Raw genomic sequence first — 13,280 nt, forward strand, 5'->3', positions numbered from 1 at the left:
CCTGGGCCCATAGGCCCCCATTTGAAAACAGGGCCTGGCAGAAAACTGCCTAGAAACACTGATGTGGCTCAGTAGGCCCCACCCCCTTTGGCCACCAATGGTCTTGCCAGTCTCCGAGCTTTTTAAATTTAATCTAAGCATGGTGATGTGCACTATTCTTTGTTTCATTTCTCACGGAGAGTGATGGTCAGTCTGGGTCCATAGCCCCCATAGAAAACTAAGCCTATGCTGACATGGCTGAGTTGGCCCTGCCCCCTTTGACATCCAAAGCTTTCACCTCCTCCAAGCTCTTTAAATTTCATTTAAGATTGGCAATGCCCGCTGTACTTTGTCTCATTTCCCAGGGAGAGTGATATTTCTGCCTGGGCCCATAGACCCCCCTTTGAATACAGGGCCTGGCAGAAACTTGCCTTGAATGCCAACACGGCTGAGTTGGCCCCACCGCCTATGGCCGCTGAAGGTCTTGACAGCCTCCAGGTTCTTTAAATTTCATCTCAGCTTGGCTGCACAGTGCACATGCTGTACTTTCTCTTGTTTCCCAGGCAGAGTGATGGTTCTATCTGGGACCCTAGTCCCCCATTAAAAACTGAGCCTAGCAGAAACCTGCTTGGAAACGCCAGCTGAGTTGACTGCCCTCTTTAGCCGCCAAAGGTCTGGTCAGCCTCCAAGCTCTTTAAATTTCATCTAAGCTTGGAAATGCACATTATACTTTGTTTTGTTTCCCAGGCAGAGTGTTGGTTCTTTATGGTCCCATAGGACTCAATTGAACACTGGGCCTGGCAGAAACCTGCCTGAAAATACCAATGCTGCTTAGTTGGCCACACCCCCTTTAGCTGCCGAAGGTCTCACCATCCTCCAAGCTCTTTAAATTTCATGTTAGCTTGGCTGTGCGAGCTTTACTTTTTCTCGTTTCCCAGGCAGAGTAATGGTTTTATCTGGGCCCATAGGCCTCCATTGAAAACTGGGCCTGGCAGAAACCTGCCTGGAAATGCCGATGCAGTTGAGTTGGCTGCCCCTTTTGGCCACAGGTCTTGCCAGCCTCCAAGCTCTTTAAATTTAATTTAAGTTTGGAGATGCGTGCTATACTTTGTCTCATTTCCTCAGCAGTTATGGTTCTCTCTGGGCCCATAGGGGCCCCATTGAAAACTGGGCCTGGTAGAAACCTTCCTGGAAACACCAATACATCTGCTTTGGCCCCACTCCCTTTGGCTGCCGAAGGTCTCACCAGCCTCTATGCTCTTTAAATTTCATCCATGGAGAGAGAACATAAGAACATAAGAAATGCCTTCACCGGATCAGACCGAGGTCCATCAAGTCCGGCGATCCGCTCTCGCGGCGGCCCGTTTAGGTTCTCTATTATGAAAACCTGAAATTACCATATCCCTCAATATGATTTGCAAGAAGGTGTATATCCAACTTGTGCTTGAAACCCCGAAGAGTAGTCTCCGCCACAACATCCTCAGGAAGAGAATTCCAAGCGCCCACCACTCGTTGTGAGAAACAGAACTTCCTGGTGTTCGTCCTGAACCTGCTGCCACCCAGTTTCAGTCTATGACCTCTTGTCCGTGTCACATCTGAAAATGTTAGTAATGTAACTTCTTGATCTATTTCATCCAGTCCTTTTAATATTTTAAAAGTCTCTATCAAATCGCCTCTCAGTCTTCTCCTCTCGAGTGTAAACAGTCCCAGTTTCCTGAGGCGTTCTTCATAGCTCAAATTTTTCATTCCTTTGACTAGTTTTGTGGCTCTCCTTTGCACCTTCTCCAGCAGAGTTATGTCCTTTTTAAGGTAAGGAGACCAGTGTTGGACACAGTATTCTAAGTGTGGTCTGACCATTGCTCTATAAAGTGGCATTATGACTTCTTCCGATCTACTCATGATCCCTTTCTTAATCATGCCCAACATCCTGTTTGCCCTCTTCGCTGCTGCCGCACATTGCGCCGATGGCTTCAGGGTTCTGTCAATCAGTACCCCCAAATCCCTTTCCTGTTCGCATTTTGCTAATGTTACCCCAAACATTCTATACTCATGTTCTTTATTCTTTTTGCCTAGATGCATCACCTTACATTTATTTATGTTAAATTTCATCTGCCACTTAGTCGCCCATGTTTCCAGCTGTCTCAGATCCTTCTGAAGCTCCTCGCAGTCCCTTTGAGAGCCAACTGCCCGACATAATTTTGTATCATCATAATTTTGTATCATCGAACTTTATTATATTACATGTTGTTTCCTCCTCAAGATCGTTTATAAAAATGTTGAACAAAATAGGCCCAAGAACCGAGCCCTGGGGCACTCCACTAGTCACTTTCACCCAGTCCGAGAATTTCCCTTTTATGCTAACCCTCTGCATTCTGTTAGTTGGATGATGGGGAGGGAGAATTGCTGCTGGACCTAGGTGGGAAGGTGGAAGTAGGGGAAGGGATAAGTGCTGCTGGACCTAGGTTGGGAGAGAGAGTTGCTTCTGAACCTGGGTGAGTAGGGGGGAGGGAGAGGTGTTGCTGGACCTGGATGGGTAGGAGAAGGACCTGGATAGGTAGGAGGAGGAAAAGGGCTAGGTGTTTCTGGACCTTTGGGGGGGGTAAGGAAGAGGTGCTGCTGGACTTTGGAGAGGGGAGGGGAGATGTGCTGCTGGACCTGGATGGGAAGATGATAGGGACAGGTGCTGCTGTACCTGTGTGGGGAGGTGAGACGTAGATGTGCTGCTGGACCTGGGTGGGTAAGGGGGAGGGAGAGGTGCTGCTGGACCCAGGTGGGTAAGGGGGAAAGAGAGGTGTTGCTGGATCTGGGCGGGTGGGGGAGAGGAGGGGAGGGAAGGAAAGGGAGAGATGCCACTGGATCTGGGTGGTTGGAGCAGGTGAAAGGAAGAGGTGCCACTGGACCCGGGTGGGTGGGGGTGCCACTGGACTTGGGTCTGTTGGTGAGGGGAGGTGAGAGGAAGAAATGCTGCTGGACCTGGGTGGGTGGTTTGAGGGAAGGAAGAGGTTCTTTCGGGCCCTAGTTGGTGGGTAGATGGGTGGGAGGGGAAGGGAGAGGTGCTATTGAATCTAGGTGGATGGAGGAAGGGAAAGGTGCTGCTGGACTTGGGGTGGGATGAGAAGGAGAGGTGCTGCTGGACTGGGACAGAGGAGGGAGAAGAAGAGGTCCTGCTGTATTTAGAAAGGAAGAAGGAAAGGTGCTGCTGGACTGGGAGCGGGTGATGAGGGAGGGACACTGGATTCAGGGAGGTAGACATGTGGACTGCAGGGGGAGAATAAGGAATAGGGCGTTAGATGTCCTTGAGCAGGTGTGTAATCCCTGTAAGAGAGTGACTGTATATCAAAGATCTTGCCTAAAGTTTTCAGAAGCATACGAAGCTTCTTACACACAAGCCCAAAATGATATTCCAAGCTGCCTCGTTATGCGGGCACATCTGTTAGTGTTCCATGAAGATCTGCAGCAAATATAATCAAATGTCCTGAAGAGGCTGGGAGACGCGCCGCTCTCGCGCCTCGTCACCAGGGAGACTACAACGCCCAGAACGTTTTGCGGCCGGTCACACTGACGGTTTCCTGGAGCGTGGTCGTATTGCGCGCGCGCCCGGTCTCGGCTGTAGGTCGGCGCGAGGGGATTTCTTCGGCTCTAGGGCGCGAGGGTCGGACGTCGGGCTCAGCCATGGACAGCACGGGCAAGGAACGCGAGGCCATGCAGCTGATGGCGGATGCCGACAAGAGGGTGAAATCATCCCAGTCTTTTCTGAGGGGCTTGTTTGGGTAAGAATTAGAGGCTGCGGTGCCTCGGAGAGCGTGGGCCCTTCTCTTTACCGCCTCGGTTGATATTACGTTCTCTGCGCACTGTCTACGGCCTGTCCAAAATCAGAGCACGGTCATTTTTTTTTTTTTTTAGAGCAGATGTGCAGCCCTTTTTCCTCCCTTGCACACAAAATAGAAGAACCCTCACGCCCCCCTCTTCCGCAAGTGCACCAGGATCCTTTATATTGCTTAAGGTGTCTGTAGTGTTTCCATATTCAGTTCCTTGGAGGTCTCTTCTAAGTGGGGAAAATGCTACATCTCGCTTACTCTGTGTTTCGGATTATTTCTAATGTATTTTAATTTGCATGACAGAAGCGATTTCTGATGCAGTATCCATACAGATCCGTTTCTGCCTATTATTTGCATCGTAAAAATTAAATCCTTCCAGAAATGAAAATCTTTCTTTCCAGGTGTGGAATGACAAACTAAATAAGTGTTCCCTTTGGGGTGTGTCTCTGTGGGGAAAATGGGTTTCCTCATCTGTAATTCCACAACATGCTAAATGCTGTCATATCAACCTGGTGATAAACAATGTTCTTCCCTATAGAGGCTATAGAGTTTAGCCAGACTGAAGGAAACCATGACTTTCAGAATGTTTTTCCCTACATGATTTGTAAAAAGAGGGTGTGGGATTATGGAGATTGGGGACGGACAATAGAGTTTATGTGTGCAAGGTTTATATGGAGGCATGTGGATGTGTAGGAGGTAAGTGAGTAGAAGTATCTCTAGAGTATGTGGGTGACAGGAGGCTGGGGAAAATTAAGGACGAAGAGTGAAAGGGAGAGTAGATGGCTTCAGTGGGCAAATTGGATAGGCCATATGCTGTTTATCTGTCTTCAATTTTTCTGTGGGTATGTGTATGGGTGGCAGGTGGTATATGGTGCTGTGGGTGCACGTGGAAGTGTAGAAGTATATAAATAAGTAAAATTAATATTACACCGGTGGACAAAGGAAGACATGATACCAAGCTGAAGCAGCAGAAAAGACTTGGGAAGCTCATAGTGAATGATAGAGTGGAAGAGAACATAAGATCTTGCTGCTGCCACAGAGACATTTCAGAGCTCCTGGAGGCAATATCTCCAAATGGGTTGGTTTTGCACATAGCTTGACAATAATGAACCTCACTTCTAAGCCAAGGTATGTGGAATATTAGGGTCGATCAGCAGCTCTACATACCATTAATCAGCAGCACCTGAATAATTAGGTCTCTGAGGGTGAGAGAATGTGCAAATGCTGCAAATCCTATATTTAAATCAAGACGGTATATCAAGTGAGCCCCTAATAGTGAGAGAGCTAACAGCTGCAAACCCGAATCTGACAGCATGTGTCAGTGCTGCTATCAACTTGAGCCCGGAAAAGATACATTGGGGCTGGGTGGTATGGCAGGGAGCATAGAAGAACCTCTTCTATTGCTAAAGATGATGGGGGCCAAAAGTGAAGTTGCAGCAGACTGGAAATAACTAGACTACTTCCTAGACTAGTGCTCCACAAGTAAGAATGGAGGAACAAAACCCAAGTGTGGGAGAACATGATTAGGTTAATTTTCCAGTGCAAGATAGTCAGTCATGACCAACTGAAATGGCAGTTAATCAGGAGTTGAGATTGAAAGAGTACAGAGATGTTATTGTGTGACTGCTGCTAATTTAAAATACTGTAGATACTTTGAAGGGAAATTTACTGAGGATTGAGAGTGAGGGACAACAGGGAGCTGTCCTGGGTCCTGAAATTGGTTGTTGCATGTTTTTGTGAACGATGAAGAGGAGAAACATTTTTTTTCTTCTTCCTTCTCTTTCCCCTTTTCCCTTTCTTTGTTTTGTAATTGTTATTGGTCTCTATTAATTGATATGTAAACTGATGTGGTTGTACTGAATTGGAAATGGTTATTTTGAACAACACATCCTAGGCTGATCTATTGGCATCCTGTCCTCACAACTCCCTCATTGCGAACTGATTTGGTTGTGCCACAAAAAGGCAGTAAGGCATTCATGCCTGAAGAACTCTTCAACCGCCTACTACTTGTCATGTTTGTCTGTTAAGTAAGCTCTTCTGAGCAGGGACGGTCTCTTGAATGTTCTAATGTACAGCACTGCATACATCTAGCAGCGCTATAGAAATGATAAGTAGTAGTAATATATCAAACAATTACCATAATGTTTAGTTTTAAAAAAACCTTAATTCAGAGTGAGTATATAAAATCTTGCAGATCCCTATGATATTCTTGAGAGAACTATTATAGTGGATCAGCAAGACCTTTGCTTTCTAGAACAGGGGTACCCCTCGGTCCTTGAGGGCCGCAACCCAGTTAGGTTTTTCGGAATTTCCACAATGGCTATGCTTAAGATCTATTTGCATACAATGGAGGCAGTACATGCAAACAGATCTCATTCAGATTCATTGGGTAATATATAGAAATAAAAAAAGGAAATAAGGCATCTTTTTTATTGGACTAACTCAATGCATTTTATGATGAGCTTTGTTGACAAATTTGATGAGATTTGTTGACAAATTTCAGTATATATAAGGGAAACATGAAAGCAGGAAGAGGGAGGGAAGGATGGGTGGGTAAGTAGGAGACAACATCAGTCTCTTCTGGTGGAGTTTTCTTTGAAAAAGTCATCTAGCTCCAGGACCTATGCCAGTACTCCTCCTGGCAGAAAAGGTTGCACTCTGGACAAATTTGGTTGTCGCCTCTTACAGAATTCTATGTTCACAAGCCATTTCTATATGACTATACTACAAGCAGCTTGTTCAACATATTGCCACTTTTCAATAGTTTATTCCTGATGCTCAGCTTCCTGATTTCCAGCAAACTACACACAATCTTCTGGAGACTTGTAAATTCATGATCAGATCCGTCTTTGATACTTTGATGTGACCTCTTGGGCCTTAGCTCTCTCAATTGACATGTGCAGTCAAGCATGGCTTCATGTATCCAATCTAGACACCAAAATACAAGACCACCTTACCAATATCCCTTGTTTGGGGGATGAGCTCTTTGGTAACAAAATTGAAGAGGCTACTCAGAAGATCACTAGGCATGAGCAAAGTATGACTACTTTCTCATCCTCCAAGTCATCCATACCTCAGTCTGCGAGGCACCACTATACTCCTAGACACTCATCTTCACCTTATAAATGGCACTACACTCTACCACCAATGTCCTCTAGGGCTTCTGCACAGAAGCATGTTAGAAACCAATGTTCTCAGAAATCTCAGGCTCCTGTTTAGCAGAATTGCACTCAGACTTTTTGACACACTGCTAGAGAGCCTCTCTGCTGTTTGGCCTATGCTACCCCTTCCTCTTCCCATTGGAGGTCGTCTCGCCCATTACCATCAATGTTGGACTCTGGTCACCAGAGATACATGGGTTCTGTGGGTGGTGAAAGAAAGCTAAGCTCTTCACCTTTGAGAACTCCCTCCAAACAGACCACCAAGAGAGTTCTCTTTCAACTCCCAGCAGACTTCTATTCTTCTTCAGGAACTCTCGGACTTTCTTTAACTCAATGCCATCGAACCAGTACTCCTTCAGTAGAAGGGCCAGGGATTCTACTTCAGGTACTTCCTCATACCAAAGAAGATGGGAGGTCTGTGTCCAATCCTCAACCTCTGAGCTCTCAACAAATACTTAGTCAAGGAAAAGTTCCAAATGCTCTCTCTGGGAACCTTATGCCCACTGCTGGACCAGAATGACTGACTTTGATCTCTGGATCTCAAGGAAGCATTTACACACATCTCCATTCTGCAATCCCACACACAGTACCTCAGATTTTGAATAGGTCAACATCATCTCCAATATAAGGTGCTTCCATTTGGCCTAGCCCAGCTCCCAGTGTTCACAAAGTGTTTAGATGTAGAAGCTGCAACACTCCGCTCTTACGGTTTTCATGTGTTCTCCTATTTGGACCATTGGTTGATAAAAGTATCCTCTCCTCAAACAGTCCAGGCTGCAACCATCTGTCTCCTAGAACTGTTGGGATTTGCAGTCAATTATCAGAAATTCCATCTTCAACCTTCTCAGAGTCTGGACCATCAGGGCTCAACTAGACACAATACAGACTCGGGCATTCCTCCCTCATCAGACTGGACACTCTTCTTCTCCTTTGCCAACAAGTCCCGACTCTTCAAACCTTCATAGCTTGACAGTTGATGTGCCTTTTGGGTCACATGGCATCGACAGTACATGTAATCCCATTTGCTTGCCTGCATCTCAGGAAAGCTCAATGAGCTGTAACTTCTCAATGGTCACAGGCTACAGAACCACTCTCACAATGCCTCCAGGTCACCTCCCCACTACTTCACTCTCTTCGTTGGTGGCTGCAACCCACCAATCTGTCTAGAGGACTTCTTTTCCATGTTCCTCCCTCATCAGAAGATACTCATGACGGATACTTCCATGTACCCTTGGGGAGCTCACCTGAGCAGCCTTCACATTCAGGATTCCTGGAGCATAAAAGAATGATTACTCTACATCAGTCTCTTGGAGCTCCAAGCCATTTGCAATTCCCTTCGAACCTTTCAAAATCACCTCCTGAATCAGGTCATTCTGATCAGAACGGACAGGTACTATATAAAAAAGCAAGGACAGGTACTATATCAAAAAGCAAGGAGGTACAGGCTCTCATTCTTTCTGTCAGGAGGCGATTCAGATCTGGACTTGGCCAATTTTGCTCAACATTTTTATGAAAGCAGTTTATCTTGCAGGGAAGCAGAATGCTCTGGTAGACAAATTAAGCAGATTTCTTTAGCTGCACAAGTAGTAACTCAGTTTGACTGCATTATATCAAATCTCTTCCACTTGGGGAACTCCACAGATAGATCTGTTTGCATCTTCTAGCAGCCACAAACTACCACACTTCTGCTCCCTTCTGGACTCTCCTCATCATTTAGAATCCGATTCATTCCTTCTAGACTGGACAAATTCCTATATGCGCTCCCTCCAATTCCTCTCATGGGGAATATTCTGTTCAAGTTGTGGCATGAATCAGCCACCATGATCCTCAGAGTTCCATGGTGGCCAAGACAATTCTGGTTTCCTTCAACTTGGTGTCAAGGATCCGATCCCTCTACAGATCTTTCCAACTCTATTGACTCAGAACGAAGGATCCCTCCTTCATTCCAATCTGCAGTCTCTGCATCTCACAGCCTGGTTCCTGGCTCCCAATGCATAGATGACTTCCATCTCTCTGCTCCAGTGTCAGCCATCATAGATGCCTCCAGGAAACCCTCCACACAGCGATGCTACTGCTTCAAGTGAATACAGTTCACCATCTGGTGTCGCCTACAGAATTTATCACCAGAAACATGGCCTTTGTTCGACACTGGTCTCAAAACCACTTCAGTACATGTCCACCTCAGTGCTATCAGTTCTTTTAATGTACACTTGAACAACAAACTAGTAGTTACACACCCGGTAATGTCTCGCTTCATGAAAGGTCTTGTGCATTCCAAGCCATCAATCAAACCTCCTTCAGTGGCTTAGGACCTTAATGTCATTCTCTCCACTTTTATGAAACCTCCATTTGAGCCTTTTGTGACTACTCATCTTAAATATCTCACTTGGAAAGTAGTATTCCTCATTTATATCATGTCTGCATGTCGAGTCAGCGAGTTACAAGCACTTGTATCTGATCCTCCTCATACAACTTTATATCATGATAGAGTTGTTCTTTGCACTCATTCAAAATTCCTTCCAAAGTTAATTTTGGAATTTCATCTCAACCAGTCTATAATGCTGTCTTTTTTTCCAAGACCACATTCTCATCCTAGTGAAGCTGCACTGTAAATGTGCCTTGGCTTACTTTCTGGATAGGATGAAGCCTCGCCAATCAACAACCCAGCTGTTTCTCTCCTTCGATCTTAACAATCTGGGAGCTCCTGTTAATAAGAGGACAGTCTATCTGCTTAGCGGACTGCATCTCATTCTGCTATGCTCGGGCTGGACTGTCACTGCAAGGTCAAGTGACAGCACACAAAGTAAAAGCAATGGCTGTCTCGGTGACCTTCCTCTGTTCTACACCTATAGAGGACATTTGTAAAGCAGCTACTTGGTCCTCAATTCATACTTTCATATCCCTTTACTGTCTGGAAATTCATTCTAGGTGGAATAGTTGGTTCATCCAAGCAGTTCTACAGAATTGATTTTCTACTTAAATGCCAACTTCCCTCCGTCCCTTCTATATCAGTTAGGGAGTCCCACATGTGAGAATATGCTGCCTGCTTGAGAAAATCCTGAAAACCCAACTGGGTTGTGGTCCTCAAGTAGCGAAATTGCCCACCCTTGTTTTAGGATCTAAAGGAGAAAGCAATCACAGGGTAAATGTGAGTTTATTTAAATAAAATAAACCATAAAACATGGCTTTTTAAGATATGCTGTCTAAACATTTTGACAGTTTTTCTCTTTTTCTCATAATCTCCAAACACATGGATACTAGAGGCGACATATAGTATACACCTTTAAATCTTTAAGTTCGAGTAATAAAATTGAGTTTTTCATTGCTATAGATTACCGTACTTATTTTCTTTAGCAATTACTTGCTAAGATGTCTGAATTTTTTGACTTCTGTGGTTTAGAAAGTATCAAGGTAAATCTATGAATAAAGTGTAAAATTGAACATTACTCTTGGCTGATCTGACATGTAACATAGTTAATTGTTCACAGTTATATTGTGTGATTATATTTATTGCCAGCACTTTATATACTGCATAATCTGACTTGCAGGTCAGTGCAGTTTACATAAATTAAAAACAAAGAACAATGTATTGCAAACTGTGCACCATGGCACAGTAGTGTGTTAACGGCAAGATTCCAGAGATAGATAGACTGTGTTCGCATCTGTCACTGCTGGCACCAGCATTGGTACCTCTCCTCCTCTCTGTCCCCCGGCATACTGGAATTTTAGGGTTACCAGATAGAGGGATTTCCAAAACTCAGCAGTTTGTCTGGGTTTTGGAAAGTCCTTGAGCTCAGGGCCGCGGATGTTACATAAGAACATAAGAAGTTGCCTCCACTGGGTCAAACCAGAGGTCCATCCTGCCCAGCGGTCCGCTCCCGCGGTGGCCCATCAGGTCCGCGACCTGTGAAGTGGTTTTTGACCACTTCTATAACCTACCTCAAGTTCTATCTGTACCCCTCTATCCCCTTATCCTCCAGGAACCTATCCAAACCTTCCTTGAACCCCCGTACAGAGTTCTGGCTTATCACCTCCTCCGGAAGCTTGTTCCATGTGTCCACCACCCTCTGGGTAAAAAAGAACTTCCTAGCATTTGTTCTAAACCTGTCCCCTTTCAATTTCTCCGAGTGACCCCTAGTGCTTGTGGCTCCCCACAGTTTGAAGAATCTGTCCTTATTCACTTTCTCTATGCCCTTTAGGATTTTGAAGGTTTCTATCATGTCCCCTCTAAGTCTCCTCTTCTCCAGGGAAAACAGCCCCAGCATTTTTAACCTGTCAGCGTATGAGAAATTTTCCATACCTTTTATCAGTTTAGTCGCCCTCCTCTGCACTCCCTCGAGTACCGCCATGTCCTTCTTGAGGTACAGCGACCAGTATTGAACACAGTACTCCAGGTGTGGGCGCACCATTGCGCGATACAGCGGCATGATGACTTCCTTCGTCCTGGTTGTGATACCCTTTTTGATGATGCCCAGCATTCTGTTTGCTTTCTTTGAGGCTGTCGCACACTGCGCCGATGGTTTCAGTGATGTGTCGACCATCACCCCCAGGTCCCTTTCAAGGTTACTCACCCCTAGCAGTGATCCCCCCATTTTGTAGCTGAACATCGGGTTCTTTTTTCCTACATGCATGACTTTGCATTTCTCTACGTTAAAACTCATTTGCCACTTTTTTGCCCAGTCTTCCAGTCTCGTTAGGTCCCTTTGCAGGGCTTCACAATCTTCCGTGTTTCTAACCCTGCTGCAGAGTTTGGTGTCATCAGCAAATTTGATAACCTCACATTTTGTCCCCGTCTCCAGATCGTTAATAAATATATTGAACAGTAGAAGTCCCAGCACCGACCCCTGTGGAACTCCGCTCGTGACCCATTGCCAGTCTGAGTATTGGCCCTTTACTCCAACCCTCTGTTTCCTGCCTGCCAACCAGTGTTTGATCCATCGGTAGATATCCCCTTGCACCCCGTGATTCCACAGCTTTTTTAGTAGCCGTTCGTGAGGTACCTTGTCGAAGGCTTTTTGGAAGTCAAGGTAAATGATGTCTATGGATTCCCCCTTATCCATCTGGCTGTTTATTCCCTCAAAGAAGTACAGCAAGTTCGTGAGGCACGACCTTCCCTTGCAGAAGCCATGCTGGCTCGCCTTCAGTTGTCCATTGTTTTCTATGTGTTCGCAGATTGTGTCCTTTACCATTGCTTCCATCATCTTTCCCGGAACCGAGGTCAAGCTCACAGGCCTGTAGTTTCCTGGGTCACCCCTTGATCCCTTCTTAAAGATGGGCATGACATTTGCTATTTTCCAGTCCTCTGGGATATCCCCAGTTTTTAGGGAAAGGTTATATATTTGGCGAAGTGTCTCTGCTATTTCGTTTCTCAGTTCTTTTAGTACCCTTGGGTGGATGCCGTCCGGGCCCGGTGATTTGTCGCTCTTCAGTCTGTCTATCTGTCTGAGGACATCCTCTTTGCTTACCTCTAGTTGTACCAGCCTTTCGTCGTGTTCTCTGTTTATAATCACCCCGGGTTCTGGGATATTGGATGTGTCCTCTCTGGTGAAGACTGACGAGAAAAATTTGTTTAACCTGTCAGCTATCTCTTTTTCCTCCTTTATCGCTCATTTCCTGTCTCCGTCGTCCAGTGGTCCCACTTCCTCTCTGGCTGGTTGTTTCCCTTTCACATACCTGAAGAAGGGTTTGAAGTTCCTTGCTTCTCTCTTTGCTTTCCTGACCTCTCGATGGCATTCTTTCTGGTGTCTTTTGTGCTCTTCCTGGTTTTCCTTTGTTGGTTCCTTTTTCCATTTCTTGAAGGATGATTTCTTGTCACTTATCGCCTTATTAACTGCAGTTGTTATCCATGCTGGGTTTCTAGTTCGATTCTTTTTGCACCCTTTCCTGAACCTTGGGACGCACAGGTCTTGTGCCTCGAGCACTGTGCCTTTAAGCAGTGTCCAAGCTTCCTTTACGGTCTTCACCTTCCCTGAGCTGTTGCTGAGCTTTTTTCCTACCATTTTCCTCATGTCCTTGTAGTTTCCTTTTCTGAAGTTGAGTGCTGTCGTTGTGATTCTTTTCACCTTTGATGTTCCCATGTTTAATTTGTACTGGATCATGTTGTGATCGCTGTTCCCTAATGGTGCTAGTACCACCACTTCCTTTGCGGGTCCTTCTAGCCCGTTGAGGATTAGGTCTAGAGTGGCATCCCCTCGCATTGGTCCTGTGACCAGCTGCTCCATGAAACAGTCTCTTATCGCCTCTAGGAATTTAGTTTCTCTCGTGCAATTTGAGTGCCCAATGTCCCAGTCTATTCCCGGATAGTTGAAATCCCCCATAACCA

At 45.6% G+C, this 13,280-nt stretch overlaps 1 protein-coding gene across 1 annotated transcript in view; it reads left to right on the forward strand.

Moving 5' to 3' along the window:
- Nucleotides 1-3,587: 3,587 nt before the first annotated feature.
- Nucleotides 3,588-13,280, forward strand: part of NAPB (NSF attachment protein beta) — a 69,348-nt gene continuing 59,655 nt past the window's right edge. The window contains exon 1 of the mRNA XM_033939838.1: nt 3,588-3,749. Coding sequence (XP_033795729.1) covers nt 3,652-3,749 — 98 coding nt within the window. The 5' untranslated portion in view covers nt 3,588-3,651. The remainder of the gene's footprint in view (nt 3,750-13,280) is intronic.

This window comes from Geotrypetes seraphini, chromosome 3 (assembly GCF_902459505.1).
Source record: "Geotrypetes seraphini chromosome 3, aGeoSer1.1, whole genome shotgun sequence".
NCBI classification, from domain to species: Eukaryota; Metazoa; Chordata; class Amphibia; order Gymnophiona; family Dermophiidae; genus Geotrypetes; species Geotrypetes seraphini.